We start from the raw sequence: 24,200 nt of genomic DNA, 5'->3' as shown, positions 1-24,200 counted from the left end.
GATGTTGTAGCGGAATAAGAGGGTGGGATGGAAGGTAGATTAAATAGATTTGTGATTGGTGTAGATGTGGAAAATAATGTGGGTTCCTTTTGTCCATTGAATGTATTAAATTGAAATGATGATGATGAAGATGCACCTATTTCATTGCGACCTTTGAAAACAAAATTGTTTGAAGGAAAGGAAGGGGAAGGATGTTAGAGTGCAGCGATGCAGAAGCGTAGGACTGAGAGAGAGAGAATGCAGAGAGAGAAGAGAGAGAAAGAGACAGTGGAAGATGAAGATCTGCTGTATAAAGTGTGCTGAATACAAAGATATACAGATATATACATGGGCGCAGTGCGCTGGACTGCGTGTCTCCACCTCGACGATGCAACCTGCTGTTCACCTCGAAGTCTGCTGCAGTCTGCACTGTCTCCTGTCTGAAATCTGCGAACAGAGACGGAATTTGCGCATGCCACCGGTCTGTAATTTGTGAGCAGAGAAGTGTAGGAGACTGTGGAAATCCTCGGCTATTTATAGCCAGAAAAACAGGGCGCAAACAGGACAGGTTAAATGCAGCCGATTGGGCTGCAGGCAGTCGGACTGCCACGTGGCAGTCCAACGGGGCAGCCGACTGCACAGTCCGACTGGACTGTGCAGTCCCGTACCCGTACAGGCGCTGATCTCTAACACCCCCTCTCAGAGCCTGGGCGGGGCAGAAGCCTGAGGGATTTGGAATGTCTCCGAAGTAGAGCCTGGGGAAGTGCCTTCGTAAACAAATCTGCAAGATTGTCCTCCGTCTTGTAGTACTCCACAGTGATGGTCTCATCCAGAAGCTTTTCTTGGATGAAGTGGTACTGGATCTCTATGTGCTTCGTCAAGGCATGAAAAACAGGGTTCCGTGCCAAGGCAATGCAACTCTCATTGTCACATTGTAGCAATGTAGGACGAGTCTGGGGGCACCCAAGCTCCTCCAATAATTGCCGAAGCCACATAACCTCACATGTAGTGGAAGACGCGGCCCGATACTCCGCCTCAGTAGACAAAAGGGCTACCGTGGGCTGCTTCTTGCTATTCCATGAGATAACACCTGTACCCAAGGTAAAACAGTAACCTGTAGTAGACCGTTTGTGGTCCACATCACCGGCCCAATCCGAGTCGCTCCAACCTGCAAGTACAAGATCTGACCCATCTATCCCTGCGGGATAATGAATCCCTAAATCAGACGTCCCCCTCAAATACCGAAGTATCCTCTGAGCAGCCTGCCAATGCACCGTCTTAGGTTCACTCATGAACCCTGCCAAGAGCCCAACAACAAAACAAAGATCAACCTGAGTGTTGAGAAGCCAAATCAAGGATCCAATCAACTGACGATAGCGGGAAGCATTCGCCATAGGAGAAGCTGAATGGGAAGTGGCCTTCCAGTTCGGATCCATAGGAGTAGAAAGGGGTCGACAATCCTCCATCGCAAAAGAAACCAAGAGCTCCTGGACATATCTTTGCTGAGAGATGAAGATCCCCTCTGAGACTGATAAATCTCATGGCCCAAAAAGAAATGGAGTAGACCCAAGTCCGTCATCTCGAACGTCCGATGTAAAGCTGACTTCGTCTCTTGGACCTGCTGTGCATGATCACCTGTGACAATCAAGTCATCAATATACAACACAAAAAGCACACAACCATCCTCGGAAGTGTGAACATAAAGTTGCGGATCGGCCATAGAACGCCGATATCCCAACTGAGACTGAAGGAACGAATCAATCTTTTCGTTCCATGCACGCGGAGCCTGCTTGAGGCCATACAAGGCCTTCTTCAACCTGTAGACTTTCCCATCTGAAGATCCAAAGCCAGGAGGCTGCTCAACATAGATCTCCTTCTTTAAATCACCATTGAGGAAGGCTGACTTCACATCCAACTGGTAAACAGGCCATCGCCTATGGCCAGCCAAGGCAAGAACAGCTCTAATGGTTGCCATACGAGCAGTGGGGGCAAAAGTATCATGATAATGAATCCCTGGGCGCTGTGCAAAACCTTTAGCAATAAGGCAAGTCTTGTGCTTATCCAAAGAATCAATGCTAAGGTATTTGGTCTTGAAAACCCACTTGATGCCAATCACCTTCTTATTCGGGGGGCGGGGCACGAGTGACCAAGTGCCATTCCTCTCAATAGCCTCCAACTCGGCTTCCATAGCTTTCTTCCATGGCGCAGACTGTAAAGCCTCCTTCACGGAGGTGGGCTCTCGATCCTGCATAACACTGGTCATCAAACAATAGTTAGAGCAAACAAGCTCCGTAGAATGTGCCTGGTGCCGCCGTGACCGCTGCAGACCATCCTGTGGTCCCCACTTCTCAGGAACCCCCTCGATCCCTGAATCACGTAGTGTGTCACGGGCCCATCGAGGAGGAGGCCGAACCTCCCCTCGTCTCTCTCCATCAGCTGAAGACTCTGGAATATCCACTGGTGGTAACTCCTCAGGGGTGACCGGTGGAACAATAGACTCTGTGTCAGAAACAGAATCATAATCAAAAGGCACGGGCTCCAATGGAACTGTGGCAGGAGTCCAACTCTCCCCTGGATCTCCAAGAACGGGATGCTCCTCACCCGTTGATATAGCCGGAACCTTCACAAACCGCACATCTCAACTAGTATACACATCCCGCTTGACGGGATCATACAATCGATAGCCTTGGGACTGGGAGCTGTAGCCAACAAATACCTGTCTTCGGGAAGCTGCTTCAAATTTATCACGGTGAGCCTTGGGAATGTGAACATAGGCATCACACCCAAAGACCCTAGAGTAAGAAACATCGGGCTTAGTCCCAAAGTAGGCCTCAAAAGGGGTCATCCCATCAACGGCCGAAGTGGGGGATCGATTAAGGATGTGGACGGCAGTAGCCACAGTCTCGGTCTACAGAACCTGAGGGGCCTGGTGCTCCATCATGGTGCGCGCCATCTCGATCACACTGCGGTTTTTCCTTTCAAGAATGCCATTTTCTTGAGGAGTGTTGGTATTGGCAAACTGCTGGTGAATACCTTTATCTGCACAAAACTGAGCAAACTCATTAGAAACAAATTCACCACCCTTGTCGGATCGCAAGGTCTTCAATTTCCGGCCCGATCGGTTCTCCTCAAAGAGAAGCCAATCCTTGAAGTGGGAGAAAGATTTTGACTTTAATGCCAAGAAATAGGCCCATGTCATCCTGCTATAGTCATCTACGATCAACATGAAGTATGAGCTCCCACGCAAGGACTCATTCCTCATAGGGCCACATAGATCCGTAGATACAAGCTCCATCGGTGAAGTAGACTGCCGCGAAGCTGTGTGGGGAATGGCATCCCTATGCTGCTTCCCACGAATGCAGGAAACACATGGTTGCTGGCTCACCACTATATCCGGCAACCCTCGAACAAGCTGTCCACGTGACGCCCTCCGAAGATAATCATAGTTGAGGTGACCAAACTGAGCATGCCATAACTCTGACTGTGTCTGAGAGGTAAGAAGAAGAGTAGAGAGGGCGGTGGAAGACTTCAATTTATAGATGCCGTTCTCCTCATATCCGGATGATAGAACCTCCTCGATCCACGATCAAGGACTTGCACCATAGTACTGTCAAACTCCACCAAAAGTCCAAGGGAGCAAATCTTATGAACTGACAGGAGATGATACCCTAAGCCTGGTACATGCAAAACCTCTGAGGTATGGGTACCACCTCGGCCATCTGGAATAAGCTGCATCTTACCCCGTCTTGCAATAGATACTGAAGAGCTATCTCTAATGAGAATCTGCCCACGCGAAGGTCGCAACTGGGCAACACCATCTGATGAAGGAGTCGTGTGCCGGGAGGCACCACTATCAACGATCCACTCTCGAGCCTGGGGAGCCGTCATCGCAGCATTAGAAGCATTCGGTGAAGAGTCCTCTATGACAGCTAGATGAAGAAATGCAGCTGATGAGGGTGCAGCCACCGCTCCAGAATCCTTTGTATCCTTCTTGTTGGTGTCCTTCTTATATTTGTCAGGGCAATCCTTCTTCCAATGGCCAATCTTTCCACAAATATGACGTGGATTCTTTGTCCTTGTCCTTCTTTGACTTGTTATCCCCCTTCTTCTCCTTTTGGTCCTTCCCTTCTTCTGAGAGGCTTGACCTGTCAGCGCCTCCGACTTGGAAGCATTCTGTCCCTTTAATTGTTCCTCTTGGTCCAAGACCATAGGAACCAACTCTTCCCACCGAATAGTAGACTCCCGCCCCGAAGCAGTAAGGGCGGAGTAGAATGTACCGAATCGTGGCGGCAACTGGGTCAATAGTGTGATCGCCATGTCTTCGGAGGAAATCGGCTTCCCCGCATTCTGAACCTGCATCTGAAGCTGCCTTAGCTTGTTGATGTGCTCCCGCAGCGAAGAAGACTTGTTTACGGACAGGGTCCGCATCTGTACCTCAAAAGAAACCCGTTTCATAAGGCTCATCTGATTGTACATCTGATCAAGCTCCAGCCATATCTCCCGAGCCATCATCAAGTGCTCGATGTGAGCGATCACGGCTGTAGTACAAGATAGAAAAAGAAAGGAACGAATCTTGGCATTCAGTTTGTCCCAATGAGACTGAGCCTTGGCCAACTCCGCACGAGCATCGGAAGAGAGTTTGGATTCATCTCTTACCGAGGGCCGATCGATCTCCTCCTGTACAAGCTCCGCCAAATCATAGGACTCAAGGATGGCCAACATCATGACGCGCCAGATGCAGTAGTTGTCGCCATCGAGCTTCTGATTTGCGGGAAGAGCCGGTAAGACAGGCACCTTCCGGTCCATAATCGACTGGAACTCCAAGTCAATCGTTGTAGACATCTTCACCTGTAATGCCTTCACAAACGCAAAAGCAGCCCCCTCTGACTGTGAAAACTCAGCCTGCTAAGGCTCTTCCGCGTCCTGAAACTTCTTCACCCGCCGGAGGCGATGAAAAAGCAAAACTTGCACTTGAATGCTGAAAACTCAAACTTCCTCCGCGTCAAACAGCAGTAAACAGCAGCAAATCCACCACCTGGACTCCTTTTCTGTGCGCCCATACTCGCTTCAGCCTTGTTCCAAGGCGCAGCCTTCCTGTCTGCCCTCAAACGCTGAAAACACAAATTTGTGTCGCGATAGAAATTCCTCTTCAGGTTGGTTCTGCGCTTAGTCAGCCCTTTAACACTGCTCTGATACCATGTCAGAGTGCAGCGATGCGGAAGCGTAGGACTGAGAGAGAGAGAACGCAGAGAGAGAAGAGAGAGAAAGAGACAGTGGAAGATGAAGATCTGCTGTATAAAGTGTGCTGAATACAAAGATATACAGATATATACACGGGCGCAGTGCGCTGGACTGCGTGTCTCCACCTCGACGATGAAACCTGCTGTTCACCTCGAAGTCCGCTGCAGTCTGCACTGTCTCCTGTCTGAAATCTGCAAACAGAGACGGAATCTGCGCGTGCCACCGGTCTGTAATCTGCGAGCAGAGAAGTGTAGGAGACTGTGGAAATCCTCGGCTATTTATAGCCAGAAAAACAGGGCGCAAACAGGACAGGTCGGCTGCATTAAATGCAGCCGACTGGGCTGCAGGCAGTCGGACTGCCACGTGGCAGTCCGACTGTGCAGCCGACTGCACCACAGTCCGACTGGACTGTGCAGTCCCGTACCCGTACAGGCGCTGATCTCTAACAAAGGAGTACTCACAATTTCTTGTTTCAACTGCCTACGTAGGCTTGAGTTCATAAATAAATATTTGTCTTCCTCATTACTTATAAATAAAAAATTGTAGCACCGAAGAGAATAAATATGAAAGCAATGGAGTGTACTCTGTGCTAGTTCCACTTATAGATGGCTAGTCCTAAGTGAAGATTCTACCCTTCGTGCATGGTTAGTAGATCGGTGCACGGAATCTAAAGGGTGAAATTCAGACTTACTTTCTATTTGTTGCTGCTGGGCTCTATGCATAAAAATGAGATCGTACTCAGTTGCAGTGATCTTGTAAGATCATGGAACTCCGTGGTAGTCCAATATCTGTCGAGCCATGTCGGGAGCTTGTGAAGCAAGTTGTGAGGCCCACTCCGATGCATTCCTCAATGGATTTAGTTCGGATGTGAGAAGTGGTGCGGAAGTAGTGTTCGAAGTTATATGCCCTTTCGTTGTTCCTGCTTCTTGTGTAGAGCTTTTAGACATAGTACGGTGGGAAGTTTCGGAAATAAGGGAAACGGAAATGGGAAAAATTCGAGTTTCGGTTAAATTTTGGAAACGGGGAAATGGCGTTCCGGGTTGTAGACTAAAATAAATGCAGTATTATATGGGTATGTAAATATATCAATGCCTACAACAACATGTATCCAAATTTTATACAAAACTTTTGAGTCCATGTCATATGATTGAAATCATGATTCATTACACATGTCACAACTTACGAGTGAAGAAGAGTCAATACTCAATGGTTGAAACTTAAGATAGCTTAACACAATTAAGACTTAATTTTCAAAACTTAAGGCAACAAATGAATTATAATTTATGACTCACGAATCATCTATGATCTAAAGAGCAATGAAAACTGTTGAGATTGACATCAAGAACAATGGAACAAGAATCAAGATGCATAATAAGTGAAATCAAGATACAATGATACATGTAACTATGTCATGTGAATAATCAGTTAAAACTCCAAAGTCTAGTGAGCATTGAGCATTTTGTACTAGTCTCTAGAATCTAGTAACTACTGAGTAATAAGTATCAACATCAATGAACAGCTGGCAATTGTAGTTTGGACATCAAGGCCAGATGTCTTTGTTGGGAACGCATGCCAAGTGGTCTTTCACGCGTGTTACGCTCCCTGATTTCTCTAATCTAGAATAGTTGCACCGCCACTTCTTTGATCTGCCGAAGCCCTCGTATCCCTTGATTGGAGTGACATGTCTCCAATATGGATCCGGCGCCATGATTAGCCTTTAGGTAATGGGAGGAAGACAAAGAAGACAAAGAAGAAGAAGAAGAAGAAGAAGAAGAAGAAGAAGAACGGGAGCTAGAGTGCCCCGAAACGGACCGCAGGACTTCGAAACGCCGGTCATCCGTTTCCATTTCGGTCTGATATGGCCGGTCAGCCTCGAAACGTTGTTTCGGGGTACAATGCTTTTTCTCTCAGAGAACTTGGCTTTGATACCATGTGAAGAAAATACCCTAACACAAAAACACAAATAACTCTGTACGACAAAGCACAGACTGATAGAAAAACACAGTTAGGGTAAGGGTAACTTAGAGACAATGAGCACAGAGAATGAATGAAGTGATATGACAATTGAATATACAATGCTCACGTAGCAAACACACTATTTAATGAATGAATACTGAACCTCAAACTCCAGTATCTCAAGAATCAAGGGAGGGGTAATGAGTTGGAGAGTGTCGTACTCCGAGTGGATCCTCAATTGTAGCAAGGCAGCCTCTGAGTGTCAAACAATAGTAAAAGCAGCCTGTGTGGCTAGACTTGATGCAGACGATAGTCTAGAGAGAGAGTGTGCTGTAAACGCAAGCTGAGGAGACAAAATCTGCAAACGCAGGCTGAGCTGATGATGGCAACTGCTGAAGGAGAGAGAAAACTGCAAAACACAGCAGGGAGGATAGAGAAAACAGCAGTGACAGCTGAGAGGAGAGAGAAAACTGGCAGGGTGGCAGTTGGGGCCTGCAAATGCAGTAGTATGTTGACGTGGTAGGCTGCATGACAGCTGGATGAGTGGATAGCAATAGTCGCCTGGCTGGAAACAGCAGCAAAATGATGATGGAGGGCTAGAAACAAGTGCCAGATGAGTGAAGACTGCAATGGATAGCTTGGACTGCGATTTCCTTTGCGAACGAGATGTGGGCAGCAAGTTGAAAACACATGAAACCCGCAAAAACGAGATTAAGGCTGAATGGAGGGCAGCATAGCTATTTATAGGAAGTTTGGGCCCTCTCAAGTGGGTTTGTGCTTATGGGATACAGAGACTCTCTAGGAATGCATTTCTTTTAAATGAACAAGGTTTCTTCCTTAATTAAGCATGTTTTAGGGCTGTTTAAGTGAAGCTAATGCATTTTTAGTTCAACAATTTCATGGCACAATGTCCAAACCAAAAGCACGACTTGATACATTAGCTACCATGGACAAGGATCAAAATATGGCTCCGTTTTGCCCAACAACAATAGATTCTTTAGCCCACTCAGCCTAGAGCCAAGCAACCACCTACTTCTTTAGACTTGGAAACACAGTGTTGGATGGAAGGTTGACGCAATAAAGGAAAAGCAAAGGAGATTTCCATGTCCACAGCTCCTATTGATTCTTCTTTGCCTTTACAGGACCCCCTCTGCATTTATTCATGTCGTTGGGATAAGTCCTCTGAAAGTCTATTGCTCTTATCCACCACCCCCCAAATAGGAACTGCAACAACAACAATCGAGCCAGTCATTACTGCACTTGTGACCCTTGAGCTTAGCTCACCTTTGATGCTACTAGCAGAGTCATCACTCCATGGGACCACAAGTATCCAAGCCCCCTTGCCCACCCCTACGGATGTGCCCTCTTCCTGGTTGGTTGAATATCAACAACCCAATCCCTTTGTAGTACTAGGAGACTTTTTTGAAGATTGTTTATTGGAGACATTGGCAGCAAAGGCTGAAGCCCACACAATAAAATTTTGTCAAAACTCTTGATCTAGTTCTGATGTGCTTTTTACACTCCTGTACTATCCACTGAACTTGTTGTATCTGGTCTGTGCATGATGGCCTACAACGACCTTGCGTCTTGTAACCTTGTACTTTTTTCATAATTAATACAATTACCTATGTGTGTGTGAGAGAGAGAGAGAGAGAGAGAGAGAGAGAGAGAGAGAGAGAGGTATTTACATCTCCAAAAAGATAGTGGCCTATGACCATGCCATCTCAACTCGAGAACAACAATGAAAAACATCTAAATATGTTGATACTTCCAATCCTAAGGATTGCAAGTGTCGGCTTCCATCATGTACAAAATGATCTCTTGATGAACCCTCAAATGGCTTGTAGTATCCCAGCTTGATGAATAAGACCCTCCAAAAACACTACTCTCCTTGCATCAAGATTGTTTGTCATGGGGTGGTCCAAGACAATGAGTCCATTTAGAGGAGATACTCATATTTGATGGCAAGCAATGATAGCTTGAATTTGCTGAAGGTAAGGATGTTGGGCACGATGACTTGGTGGTGGGTGCGGTGCTCTACAAAGTGTGGCTGCCTGGTTTGCTATGACCCCTAAACTTGTGGATGGTGTGGTGGTGCTGCTGTAATGGTAATGCCTAGTATGCTAGCTCTAGAGCTAGTGCTGAAAAAATTTGTAAGAATCCGCTGGCTCACTGGCTCTACCTTAGTCTTTGTTCTACTTCTCAAAAGTTTCTCTATGTGTTCGAAGCACCAATAATACTCTCCTAGAAAAGGCAATGAAATCAGCTAGAGCTCCAATAAGAACAATCTTAGGCATCTTTGATCGTGGTCCTCCATCACCTTGCAAAGAGGCCCAAACCCCTCCTAAATAGGCAATTAAATCTCCCTATGAACTTATAATGTACAGTATCTCTACAGATAAAGTGCTCCTCAGATGACTCCTCTTGGTGGCATAAGTGGCAAAATGCGTGCATTCTTAGATGTGTGTACACTGTCTTGTCTCAATCCCAAATTGGTGTGATGATGTTTGTAGCTGTCCAATAGCACTATGTACCTCATGGGAGAGGCGGACATCCATATAGGCTGGTTTGACAATTAATCCCTTCGCCAAAATGTGTAAGAATTGACATTGATATTGTGCCATCTTTGTGCCAAGGGCTCTGATGGGTGCAGTCGTGTACAATTTGTATCAATCTTCACAATATCTGATCTTATAACTCGATTCCGCTCACTATGAGTGAGATCTAAGTATGGGCAATCCAAGCTGTAGTGTAATGGTTGGTGGAAATGCATCTATCTGTAATTCATGTGTCCTAATAAAGCATGACTGCATCTCTGCATACCAACAATGAGAGAGAGAGAGAGAGAGAGAGAGAGAGAGAGAGAGAGAGAGAGAGAGATGATTTGCATGCCTATGCTAGGCAAACATGGATGAATCGATTAAGATACTCCCTTCCAGCCTACCTATGCACATGCACACAATCAATATGAGTTGAAATTCAATGTGCCTAATCTAACATACCAAGTTGTAGGTAACTTAGTGTTATAGCGTGTGCTTTATGATGAGCCTGAATAAGCTGTAGCTTTGCATGCAATCTTTCATAAAAATTCAACATTTTTCCTACTGAATCTGGGAAAGAATGTAAGCTCCCATAATCCATTGCCTACTTCTAGATCAAGATAGTAATCTTTGTAGATCCTTTATGGGAGAATGTGAACTGCTATTTCCTAATTTTTGTAGATTCCGTGTGTTAAATCATCGGCAGTTCCATATTTTGGACAATGTGAAGTTTAATTATGCAAATAATTCAAATGAAGGTTCAAGTGAAATTAAAAATCTGGATTATTCTTCCACAGGGATAACTGCAGCTGGTCGAGGCAGGAAGGCCAAATGTTTAGTTCAGACAGTATGTCCTTTGTCTCAGCTCTGACGCAATCTTCGAGAGTGAAGACATATGTGAAAGTTTGGATGCTACATCTGTTCTGAAATTCTTTTCGTTGGGCAGGTGCTAGCACTTTCGGATACGAAAGAGGAGGTGTATAAAGCATTAGATGAATGTGTAGCTTTTGAGACTGCATTCCCTGTTAAATCTGTCAGAAAGGCTTTGTGCAGATTAAAGTACAGGGAGGAGTGGACAAAACTTATTCAGGCAAGTCTAAGATATTGATTGCATCCATTAACTTTGTTGGTGTGTAGATCGCTGATGTAGGATTTTGAGGTGCTCATGTTCTCTGTCTGAACAGGTATCTAAGTGGATGTTAAGTAAAGGGCAAGGCAAAACACTTGCCACTTATGACCTTATGATTACGGCATATAACATGCTTGATAGGATGGAAGACATTGACATTTTATGGGAAAAGCTCATAGCCTCAAATTCTAGGTCGCTGCCCAAGGTTATGTTTGCCCACATGATGCACATTTATAGAAGGCGTGGCATGCTGCAAAAAGTGATAAAGGTAATATGGAAAATTTACTGATTTTGATCTCAATATTTTTATTTACATGGTCTATAGAGAGATTGAAGGAAAGCTTTGTTAATGTCCTCGAACATCTATGTGCTTGGTACGTGCATGGAACATGGTATTCTTAGCTAGACATACTGCACTCTGGCCATCACAACCAAGCATTGGAGTACGTGAAGAAAGACCGAAATCCTTGACCAAACGGTCAAGCCAAATAGCTTCCTTAGAAGCTTCTGTGGCTGAAATATATTCAGCCTCTGTGTAGTACTTAGTGCCACAATTTTCCGCAATCTTGAACACCAAGAGATAGCTCCACCAGCCAAAGTAAAAACATAAACATTGGTAGATTTTCTAGTGTCAAGATCTCCTGCCATGTTTGAATAACAAAATCCTTGCAACTCTAGTGTACCCTTTTCATAGCATATATACTTTTCTTGTATACCTTTCAAGTATCTGAAGATACATTTCATTGCTTCCCAAAGTGGCTTGCCAGGGTTAGACATAAATCTGCTGACAACTCCCATTGCATGAGCAATGTTAGGGTGAGTTGCAACCATGGCATACATCAAAGATCCACAAGTTGATGTATAAGGTATACCCTTCACAGTACTAGCAGCTGCATCATCCTTAGGGCAATCAGATTTACTAAGGTTTGTATGTGGCGGTAAAGGCACACCAAGAGGCTTAGCATCAGCCATATTAAACCTGTGAAGTACTTTGCTGATGTACTTGTCATGTGAGAGAAACAACAAATGCTGCCCTCTATCTCTTTTAATGCGCATGCCCAAAATGTGTTCAGCTGCCCCTAAATCTGTCATGGAGAAGGTTGAACTCAACTGCCTTTTAAGAGCATTCAAAGTACTCTTATGCAGTCCTGCAATCAGCATGCCATCCACATATAAAACCAGCACAATAAGGCTTCCATCATCAGCCTTTTTAGTGTATAAGCAGTGTTCTGCATGACTGCGTTTAAATCCATGGCTGAGCATAAAGGTATCAAATTTTTTGTACCATTGTCTAGGGGCTTGTTTCAGCCCATATAAGCTGCCTTTCAGCTTACAAACCAAATGCTCTTTTCCTGGAATAACAAATCCTTCTGGTTGCTTCGTGTACATCTCTTCATCCAAGTCACCATGAAGAAAAGCAGTCTTTATATCCATCAGATCCAACTCTAAATTCAAGAATGTAGTGAGAGCAAACAAAAAACGGAGCGTAGTCATCTTCACCACTGGTGAAAAGACCTCTTGGAAGTCTATGCCTTCCTTTTGTGTATAGCCCTTAGCAACCAGCCGTGCCTTGTACTTGGGCTTCCCATCAATACATTTCACTTTGTAAACCCATTTATTTGGAATAGCTTTCCTATCCTTGGGCAAAGGTACAAGCTCCCATGTGTTATTTGCATATAGAGACTTCATCTCTTCTTGCATAGCAAACTCCCACTTTCTCTTGTTTTCACATGACCGTGCCTCTTTAAATGTTAGAGGCTCACCCTCATCAGTCAGGAAAATGTAATCCAAAGATGGTTGAAACCTCTGTGGTTGCCTTTTGACATGTGTAGACCTTCTTACCTAATGATCTGTGTTATCATGCAGTGGGCCTACATCCTAAGGAATGTGCACACCATCACTAGGTGGTTGATTTTCAGCATTTTCTTGCTGCTGTAATCTGTTTTCAGCATGTTCTTCTTGCTGTCCTATTTCATCCTATGTATCTATTTGCTGTCCGTGATCTTTTGGCTGTGGCACAATAGGTTGCTGCTCATTTTCAGCTTCAAAAGGGACATAATTTTCAGCTAATGGCTGCTGAATGGTTGGCTGTTCATGCTAAAATTTGACATTCTTTTTGTCAAGATCACCATGTGTAGCATTTTTCAGCAACTTTGCCTCATTAAATACTATGTCTCGGTTGCGTACTATCTTCTTGCTTAAGGAAGCTAAACTCTATAACCCATCTCTCCCTCATCTCCATATTCCATGAAGATGCCCTTGATGGATTTCATGTCTAGTTTGGTCCTCTGTTCTATAGGTACATGCAAAAAGGCATCACAACCAAAGATACGCAAATGGTTATATGAAGTAGGTTTGCCAGACCAAACCTCTTCCAGGAATGGCATTTTCCAATGCACAATTGGGAGAGCGATTGCATACATGAACTGCAGTTTTAAGAGCCTCTCCCCAAAACTGCTACGGGAGATTAGCTGTGGACAACATGGATCTAACTCTCTCACAAAGTTTGCGATTAAATCTTTCAGTCACGCCATTTGATGCAGGATTATAAGGTTTGTCAACTCCCTCTTAATGCCATGCGTCTCACAAAATTTGTTAAATTTATTTGAGACATACTCACCTCCATTATCTGTTCTTATGGCTTTCAACTTAAGCCCTTTCTGTGTGGTAACAAAAGCATGGAACTTTTTAAAAGCATTCAACACTTCCTTTTTGCTCTTTAGTACATACATCCATGACTTTCTATTGAAATCATCAATGAAAGTAACATAGTACCGTACACCCCCATACGAATTAACATGCATAGTGCACACATCAGAGTATACTAAGTCAAGAGCATTAGACTTCTTAACGACACCAGAGTAATAAGGAGACTTCACTTGTTTTCCATATAAGCAATCATTACAAAATTCGAGACCAGAGTCTTTTACATTAAATCTACCTAAAGAGGAGAGAACTTGAAAGCCTTTCTAGCTTATATGACCAAGTATTTTGTGCCAAAGCTCCATGTGTGAATGGACTTCAGGCACGGCCAAGAACTTGCCAGGTAATGCTTTACAATGCAAGTAATATAAAGTCCCCCTTTTGCTGCCTTTAACAATCAACATAGAGCCCTTATGGACCTTCGAAGATCCACCACCAAAGGTAGTAAAATACCCTTTAGCATCAAGCTGCCCAACTGATAGTAGACTTTTCTTTATGCCAGGTACAAATTTGACATCCTGTAAAATTAGCTCTTGGCCATTTTCAAGAGCTAAGTGAATGGTGCCAATACCCTCTATGTCACATGTATAGTTATTACCCAAGTAAACCATGCCTAGGCAACGTGCAATGTATTTAAAAAATCACTCCAAAGGGGGGGTAACATGAAAAGAGGCACCGCTGTCCGCTATCCATGATTGTGACAGCCCATCATGAGCTGAAAGTAAGGCATCAATTACCTCCTTTTTGGTGATGTGCATATCACCTGCTGCTACCATAATGTCAGCATTACTACATGAGGCTACAACAAGTATCTCTTCAGTGTCAGAAAACTCTTCAATCACCACACTGGATGCAACATTTGCCTTTGCAACTTCTTTTGAGGAAGAGTTGTCATCATCTTTCTTATCATCCTTCTTTTTCTTACCCTGCTGTTTCTTTCTTTCTTGCTCTTTCTTGAAGTATCGGCAATCGGGCTTTATACCGTCAAAAGTCAAAGCAGGATTGTTGCTAAGTGACACAACCAAAGATTCCTATCTGTCAGGCAAAGTCATCAATAAGAAAATAGCTTTCAATTTATCGTCGAAAGCCGCCAAACCAAAGTCCTGCAACTGACTCAAAACCCCTATGAAAGCACTCAAATGCTCAGATGCTGGCTTAGGCTCATCCAATTCCATGTTCACAAGTTTACGCATAAGGTGCACTTGATTCACAGGAGTTGTATTTTCATAAGTGTCCTTAAGCTTTTTCCATATAGCATAACCTATATCAAGACGCTTGATGTTTGTAAGTACATCATTAGACACTGCCGTCTTAATGTATGCAATGGCCTTCTTATTAAGTCTAGCCCAATCCACATTTGTCATAGCTGTAGGCCTAGTCTCCAAGAGAGCATCTTCACAGTCCTTGAGAAACAAAATGCCTTGCATCCTATCCTTTCACAAGTCAAAGCTAGTGCCATCAAACCTCTTGATTTCAAAGAGGGATTTAGTGCCAGTGCTGCTAGAAGCATTTGCAGCCATTTTTCAGCAATAAACCAGAAATTCAATGCTGCAATTTATGACAGCAAAAAATGAGCTGAATATTCAGCTGATTTCAGCCCAATTTTTGAGCAAATAATAGCAAGATTCAGTTCAAGTACATGTACAGCAGTAGAACGAATGACTTTTAGCAGTATGACTGCAATTTCAACATACAGTAAATGCATATGCCATTGCTAGGTAACTCCCACTTCAGCAATATTACCCAAAATACATCTACACCAATCCCAGATCTGCAAATGATCACTAAGACTGTTGCAACATGAATAGTCAGCAATACATCAACTCAATGGGAGCTGTCCAACATGTGTACTGCATACATATGTGCCCGTATCAACTTCTGATACACAAAACACCAAGAAATCTCTGCAATTTCTCCAAAAATTGCACAAGCGGGAGATAAAAATTCTCAAACCACTCTGCTTATGGCAACAAGATTGCTTCAGCAATATTCCCAAAATGCATTTCACACATCGACTTTGCCAAAATCCACAGATTTCAGCAAAAGTCCCAAAATTTCACTGACTGATCTGCCTTGATTGCATTAATACATGTTTCCAAAAGCATAAAACATGCAAAATTTCTCAAAATTTTTCAAAAGCCCCAAATTTCATGGGTCCAATTGTGCACCAATGTCAGCCAATCTGACTCAGCTGAACAAAATTTCACCAATACAGCAAAAGCCCCAAATTTTATGGGTCCAATGTTGAGAAATTTCACTCAAATGATCAAAATTTCAGTAAATTTGGCGAAATCCACAATTCAAACGCATACAATGTCTGTAATTTCTGACGCATATGCCTCAATTTTGCACGACCAGCACTCAATCTGAAAAGCCCCATATTTCTGGGCATAAATATGCAGAAATTTGAACTCTGTGCTTATGCGCGTGAACCCCCGTTAGGCCAAGGGGAAATTCAAGGAGAATTTTGGAGAAAAAAACGAATTTGTGACCTTAAAGAGAAGTGACGTGACAAGGTTCGTTGACTTGCTAGTCACGTCCTGTCTCACGCCTGTCCTTCGGTCTGTCACGCAGGTTACGCCCGTCTGCTAGCCAATCAGTCATGCAGATTGTGCCAGCCGTCTGTGAGCGCATCAATCATGCAAGTTGCACTTGTAGGTTGGCTTGTCAGTCATGCAGGTTGCGCATGTCTGTCGGTTTCAATGTCGACCTGTTCCGTTAGCTGATTTGGCTGGCGCCTGCTTAGCTGCTTGGTACTCGTCTCCTGTGTGACATTGTAGTCGACTGTCGTTAGCACGACTTGCTCGCGAGCTACTTGCACTGTCAACTGCCCTTGGTTTCGGGAAACGTGCAGGATCTTAAGCTCTGATACCAGTTTGAAGGAGAGAGTGCGCAGTGAAGAGAGTGCGCAGTGAAGTGCGAGATCAAGGTGTGAGCTGCAGAGCAGAGCTGAGAGTTAGGGAGTGAACGCAGAGATACGTGTACTAGTTCGTGATGGTACACAAAGAATAAAATAATGTATTTATATGTTAGGATACAAGGTACAATAAGGGTGTGTTCACACTTGTAAGACTATTTACACAGAGACGCAGGGACTTTACACCCAACAATCATGCCTAGCTCCATCTCGTTAGGATCCGTGGCTATAGTATGTCATACATCTCTGATGAGAGAGTACATGGGTAGCATTTAGGCTGGACCCTTAGCTGTGTCATATGCTACTTTTGTTGTCGGTGGATCTCCATCATTTCTTTGTGGTGTAGTCTCGATGTTTGGTACCCTTGCACCCTTGATAGCCATGTAGCTCTAATCTCTGCTTTGCGGATTGTCATCCCTCTTTGTGTAGGTGCATTCTGTGTGGTTGCTGTGTGGAAAAAATCGGTGAGTTGTGATTGTTTACCCCCTTTCTATAGGGTGCCCGATTGGAGTAATGCTGCACAGAACCCAAGTTTGCATTCTGTGCATGTATGGTACGTTTCTAACAATACTATACCATATGTTCATTTCGTACGGTACCATATGGTTTGTGTGCATTCAATTGTACAAAAAAAAATCGACCACTTAAAATGTCCATTGGTGCATTTTTTTGAAAATTTGCCCAATTTTTGGGGCTTTTGCACACTCAAACTCCTCTTCTTTCACACTCCTTTCATACTCCCTCCTCTTCTCTTCTCCCTCACCTCAGCCCTTATAAAGGGCAGCTTTCTCTCCCCATCTCACCACACAAATGAGCCTTCATCTTCATCAATCTTCCTCTCTTGAGCTCAACTTTCAAGCCGCTATCTTCTTCAATCACCTCTCCCTCTTCCTCTCCCTCTCCCTCTCCCTCTTCCTCTCCCTTTCCCTTGCCTTCTCTTCCTGCTATCCCTATCTCTCTCCCTCTTGCTATCCCTCTTCCTCTTCCTCTCCCTCTCCCTATCCTTTTCTCACCTTTTGTTTCTCTCCTCTTTTCATTCCTCTCCCTCTCCCTCTCTCTTCCTCTTCCTGTCTCTCACTTTCAAATTTTATTCAAACATATTACATCCTCTCCCTCTCTCTCTTCCTTTCCCAAATCTCTCTTCCTCTCCCTCTCCTTCTTTCTCCTCATTCTTCTCCACAACCCCTAGGCCTCTTCATGATCTATCGTTAACTTGCATATTTTATATGTATGTAGGATGATTTTATACATAATTTTCTATGTATTTTTAAAGGTGAAAGTATGAAACAATGTATTTTATTAAATTTTTTTAATGTGCATTCCATATTGTACATATTCGCGTATTGAACGTATTGTACTAAACGTATAAAATCACCCTGGATGAACCTCTAGATCTCAAGTAGGAACTAGCCCAAGCATTGCTGGTTTGGAGACTTCATGGCTAGTCTTAGGGAGATGTCACCTCTGAAAAGTGTGGTGTCCAGAGTCCCCTGTGAATAGGACAATGGGGAGGACTTTCTATGGACTTGGTCATGCAGCCTTGTGTAATGCAAGAACTGTCATTCAAACTCATATAAGGTTGGCAATAATTGCAATCAAATGATGTGCTGCATAAAGTGGAAATATTTATAAGGCAGCTTGTTTAAAAAGAATGTAACATGATCACCCTTTGACTTCACGGAGTCACAAACTCGGTGAGTAACTGTCTACATTCAGCCAACTTCACTTTCATATCATCCCCTTTCTTAGTAGAAAACTCGTAACCTCATAATCGAGATTGATACGTTAGGTTCGATCTCTCTCTATGTAGTGGTTAAGGAGATGATCTAACAATTGGATGCCAGGGGAAAGTGTTGTAACTTAGAGTGGAACTTATGAAGTAACCCCTACATTAACTTGACATTGGTTGTAGCATTGCGAGCTCTTCATTGATAAATGTGGTTAGGGTGGACCAGTTGAGAGTCTAGCATAGGCTCTAAACCAACTACTAGGTCTCAAAGACCCTAAGACCTTGAGACTCAAGCACTTGTTGCATAAGGTTAGATCAAGTGGTAAAATTTGATTTGTTGAAATGAGTCTTATCTGCGAAAGCATTCTTGGCCATAACAACAGGAGTAGTAGTATTGAGGGAGAAATAATGTTGGTAGGATGGCTAAGGTGGGTAGGGTGGGGGAGTGGAGCATACTTGGGAATGAATCCTAGAGTGCCCACCATGCATATGGGATATATGCACATTGGATCCAAAAGTGGGTATAGGTTGATTGGGCATGGGTATGGGCATGGTAGTTGCATGAGTAGCCCGAGGAGAGGGATAGTGACTCTATAGGTAGAGGATGGAAGTCCCTATGTAGGAGTGACTTATGGAGTGTGTGATGTTGCATCATAAGCATGATAGATATCCCTACGTCTAAGAGACTGGTGGAAAAGGTGGTGAAGTGCCAAGGGGAGTGAGGGGAATACCCATCACAAGCATCCTAGGGTAAAAGGGAGGCACCAAACAGTGGGCGACAGCTTGGAGGAAGGCGCCAGTGCACTGCAAGGGCTGATGGAGAGGTGGCAGCAGACTTGAAGGCTGGACAGCCATGTAGAGGTAGACTGATGGCTGAAATCTGCACTCAAGGGTGTGAAACTTGCACAGATGGGAATGAGGCTAAATGGGGGCAGCTTGTCTATTTATAGATGTTGAAGAGTCTCCCAAAGAATTAGGATTTTTGGGGGACAATTGAAACTCTCTTCGACCGCTCTCATTTTTAGGGTTTTTTTATTAATTAAGTGTGTTTTAGGGCTGTTTTAAGAATCTAATTAGTTGAAAAGCGTGTTTTAGCTCAATATCCCCTCTCAGGCCCAAAACAGAGCTGAAAGGTTAGGCCAACCACTTTGATTTTTACTTACCTTAAGGCATCCCACCCCAAAACAACCAGGGCACCGGATAAAGGGTACATGTCGACTGACTAGTGGCCTATCAAGACTACAAAGGTGATGGTTATCTTACCAAGGGAGTCCAAGTAGTCACCCCAGAGAGGACAAGGCATCGGACAAAGGGTGTATGTTGACTGCCCAGTGGCCTACCGAGCCCTACAAAGGCGGATGGAACCACATTGAACGTTATAAATAACAAAGGTGAGTTAAATTTTATGGGATGCGACTGATTGAGTAATAGTGACCCAGAAGACGGGAGTAGGAAGGGTACATCCAACACATCACAAAACAATACAAGCTTACCCATCCACTCAAGGGTGACGATGACGAGGGAGTATGGTGGTGTGGTGTCAATAGTGACTGGTGGAAACAACTTAGGATCCGCTCAAGTGGTGCTTTGCACAATGAGATTCAAAGTATGCTACATGTTGAAGAATGCTGATGCAGCAGGTGCCACTTGGACAGTGTCTCTTGTGGGGAAATTGTTTACTTGCCCAAGCGCCCTAGTACAGAGATGATGAAATCATGCAATACAAAGGGGAAGGTACAACAGGGGGGAGAAGCCAATGTCGAAGACAAAGTGCTGAAGCCTGTAGAATACCAAGAAGGGTAGAAACCCCCTCTCAACCTGGATGTAGATGTCGAAGAAGAAAGAGGAGCCTAATGTCGGTCTTTGTGTGGTGCTAAGAACATAAGGAATGGAAGAAGATGAAGTGGATGAAGCACCCTCTTGGAAGAGCAAAGAAGAAGTCACCACCATGATGAGAGATGCTGCACAATCCGCCTCGAGAGGGGAAACCTCCATGCTGGAAGAAAAGCAAGCATACCTAGGATGATGAAACCATGAAAGGAACGATGCACATCCCCACGTCTCTAGCCCAAGTAGGACCAAAGCAATTTGCAAGTTAGCCCTACACTAAAAGACGAAACCTTGCAAAAGAGATGAGAATCTACAAACATAGAGGTCAACGTGTCAAAAGATGACGTATCAACGAGACAGTAGGGTTTGCGAGGAGGTGAGGGTAGTGGAGAGGCTGGAGAGAAGAGGTGACAGACTTAATGAATCAGCCGTAAGGAATGAATGAGAGAGTGGCCTATAAATAGGCACAGCCAGTCTAGGATGGCGCCCCTTTTTGGGGTTGCAAATCCTAAAGGCAAACCCTAAACGCAAAACGCAGAGACACAAAACACGCAAACTGCGGGTAAAGTGTTTTTCAACACCCCCTCTCAGGCCCAAAAAGGGGAACAAGAGAAGAGTGAGGTGGAGATGTAATGCTATATGTTGAAGAATGCTCATGTAGTAGGTGCAACTTGGACAGTGTTGCTTGTGGGGAAACTGTTCACTTGCCCAAGCGCCCTAGTACATAGATGATGAAATCATGCAATGCATAGGAGGAATGTCGGACTTTGTGTAGTGCCGAGAACCATGAGGATATGCCCATACTTGATCTCAGGAGGTGGCTCCATGCTGACCAAGGGACGAAGGCAAGAAGAAAAGGAGGAAGAAGATGTAGAGGATCTTGAAGATCCATGATTTCCACCGGAAAGTGAACCTGCAGTAAAGAACAGCAGATAGAGTGAATTGGAGAATCCGAAACTCAACCTTGGGAAAGAAGCCACTAGCTTCGTGCATCCATGTTGAAAGGAATATGAAGGCCTTGTCACCAAGTCGCGACTGAACCTTCGAGGTCCCGATCTAGGTGGTGCCTGAAGATCCTGGATTTCAGTAGAAGAGATAACTGGTTGAAGACAGCCACCCCAAGAAAGTAGAGGATGGGTGAAGAACTTCATGTGGAGTAGGTTTCCCCTCTGAGGTGGGAGGTGAAGGCCCCCCCGCTGAAGTCGAAGAAGTAGATGCCCCTACTGAGGGCAAAGAAATAACATCCCCCTCTAAAGTAGATAGGAAATCCAAAAACTCATGGATCACGGACTCCGAAATGTCTAATGACGAAGGAAGTGCCGTTGGTCGTGCCGAAGAAGGTATCTGGGGTGCTGAAGAGCTCCAAGAGGTAGCCTCTCGAACCGGAGTAGTCGAGGGTGGGGAAGGGTAGGGCTTAGAATGAGCAAGAGGTGGACAATAGTCGCTATCTCTCATTGGAGCAGGCTGGGTAGCCGAAGAAGAGAAAGAGTCGAGTAGCCATTGTCTCTCGAAGGAGCAGACTGCAGATCTGTAGGTTATGGAAGCCACTGTACCTGAAAATAAGTGGGAGAAGATTGCCGTTGGCATTGCGACGGATCTCCAGGAGGTCGTAGCGCCAATCGATCCTCCATGTGTTCGAAAGGACTTTGTGCGCATTGGATGCATCTTATTGCCTTGAGCATAGTACTCTGATAGCCGATGCAGAACGATCTTTGTGGCCCAGAAAGGAGAGGTGGCACAAGGAGTGCCTAGTGGAAGATGTATATATTTTGGGTGGATGGGGAGCAAAGGTCAAAGTCGGCAAGCATCGGTGGTGTGTTCGGTGATGCCATAGTAGGAACACCCAATAGTTTGGTCATCTGTTGGTAAAGAAGCCATGGATACCAGTGTGCCTTGTTGAAGAAGGAAGAGGTCAGCCACCACGAACCACGAACCGCAATGTCCGCCTCAAGGGGTGTGAGGGCAGTGTGAAGCACGAGCCGCAATGTTTGCCTCAAGGGGTGAGAGGATAGTGGAAGGGTTGAAAGTGAGCTGCCAGTGGGAGGAGGATGTGACTAGCAATAAGAGATTGCAATCGGTAGAAAAACGCAGGTGAGGAGAAAGAAAGACTAAAAACGCAAGCAGCAGGTGAGAGAGAGACTAAAAACGTAGGTAGGACAGTCTTAAGAGAGAGAAATACTAAAAAAGTAGGCAGGACAGCCTGCAGGAGAGAGAAACACTAAAAACGCAAGAAAGAAACAGCAGCAGCAGTCAGTATGCTGAAATCAGCTCCGAACAGTGTGTGATAGGTTGGAAACAGGCGCCAGATTGTTCTAGAAAGCAATGGCCAGCTTGGACCGTGATGTCCTCCACGTCCAAGGTGTGGGCAGAAGTTGAAATACCTGAAATATGCAAAAATGAGATTGTTTTCTGAATGGAGAGTGATCAGCAACATTCACTTTGCTGCAAACAGCTGCAAACTGCGGGTGGAAGGTTGGAAACAGGTGCTAGACTGTAGGTGACAACAAGGGACAGCTGAGACTGCGATGTCCTCCACGAAAGGGGTGTGGGCAGCAAGCTAAAAACACCTGAAACCTGAAAAAACGAGATTTTGATGCAGTGGAAGAAGAGAAGTGGATGTCGAACTTGCCACCGGTCTTTGCCTTCACTGGAGTGGAAGATCTTCGCTGCTAGGTGAGCAGATCCAGCTCTGATACCATTTCAAAAGATGACGTACCAGCGAGACAGTAGGGTTTGCGGGGAGGAACACGGGGTAAACTTGGCAAAACATGGAGAGGAGAAGAGAAGAGAGAAGAGAAGAGAAGAGAGAAGAAACTCTGATGAATGGAATGATGAAGTTCTGAATTATTGAGTGAATGTGATACAAGGGAACAAGGGTGCCGTAGCATAAGGACGATGATGAAGACAGCCACAAACCACGAACCGCAATGTCCTCTTGAAGGGGTGTGAGGGTAGTGGAGAGGCTGGAAAGAAGAGGTGACAGTCGGACTGAATGAATCAGCCGTAAGGAATGAATGAGAGAGTGGCCTATAAATAGGCACAGCCAGTCTAGGATGGCGCCCCTTTTTGGGGCTGCAAACCCTAAACACAAAACACAGATACGCAAAAAACACAAACTGCGGGTGAAGGGTTTCTCAACACAATGGTGAGATACTTCAAAGCAAAACATAATAGAGAGAAAATCTAACTGAAAAGACAATGCAATGAATGTGTATTGTGTGAGTAAATGCAGCGGAAGACTTAAAAATGGAAAAGCTAAGGACAATGAATCCTATGGGCCCAACTCTAAGAGTGGGAAAAATGGATGCTAGACTGACCTAGGATATTCTTAAGGACCTAGAGACATGCTAGTTGAAGAAGGTGTCTATCATCGCGCATGTCCAGTAGCAGGGCTCTGCTAAGGAAACGCATGAAGAAATGAAATAGAAGCTGTAGATGTATCTAAATTCTGTCTGCTTCGTGAGCCCCCTCTATTAAAGTTCACATACACAAAGCCATCCGGATCCTGCACCTCAAAAGAAGAAACATGCGAGGGTTTTGATTCATTCAACTCAAAAGGGTTGTACGAACCTGACATTGGACCTAGTTGAAATGATGAGGATGGATTGCCAGACGCTCCAAATGCTGTATGTCCTCCATGATCGGAGAGGTGGCTAGTCTCACCAAGCGGTCCGAATGTGGCAGCAAAGCTTGTAGGAGGGGTGTAAATATGACTGCACTTGTTGCGATAGTACTTCTCAAAGTCCTCTTTTGTCATGTTAGTGAAATCTGGACTAGTAGTAAAAGAAGGTGAAGGTGAAAGTGGAGTGTTGTCCTCCTCATCTATTCCATAATGGCATCTCAGGGCCTCCAGTGATGGAGAAGCTTGATAGAACATCATAGGAATTGGAGAAGGTGTTTGGGACATTGTGATTCGGTTATGAGTCGTATTGTGTGCCTCGCACAAAGACTAGCTCTCCACAATATCCGCAAGATATGCTTTACAAGAGCATCAGTTTTGATACCATGTGAAGAAAATTGCTATGGTTTGCACTGAGGAAACACAGAGTGTACGACCACGACAGAAACACAAAGAGACAGACATAGACATAGAAAGCAAAACTCAAACCCTAAATGCAAAACTCAAAACTCAAACGCAAAACTCAAAACTCAAACACAAATAGAAGAAGGGAGAGA

At 44.5% G+C, this 24,200-nt stretch overlaps 1 protein-coding gene across 7 annotated transcripts in view; it reads left to right on the top strand.

Annotated features, from left to right (window-relative positions):
- LOC148041542 (uncharacterized) overlaps positions 1–24,200 on the top strand; it is a 44,117-nt gene that overhangs the window by 13,289 nt on the left and 6,628 nt on the right. For all 7 annotated transcript variants that reach the window (XM_087680663.1, XM_087680659.1, XM_087680654.1 and 4 more), the window contains 3 exons: positions 10,514–10,563; positions 10,663–10,806; positions 10,901–11,113. In XM_087680663.1, coding sequence (XP_087536789.1) covers positions 10,514–10,563; positions 10,663–10,806; positions 10,901–11,113 — 407 coding nt within the window. The remainder of the gene's footprint in view (positions 1–10,513; positions 10,564–10,662; positions 10,807–10,900; positions 11,114–24,200) is intronic.

The sequence above is a fragment of the Lygodium microphyllum genome, chromosome 1 (assembly GCF_053477565.2).
Source record: "Lygodium microphyllum isolate KBCC chromosome 1, Lygodium_microphyllum_v1.1.10, whole genome shotgun sequence".
NCBI classification, from domain to species: Eukaryota; Viridiplantae; Streptophyta; class Polypodiopsida; order Schizaeales; family Lygodiaceae; genus Lygodium; species Lygodium microphyllum.
This window is presented reverse-complemented; position numbering and strand designations above follow the sequence as displayed.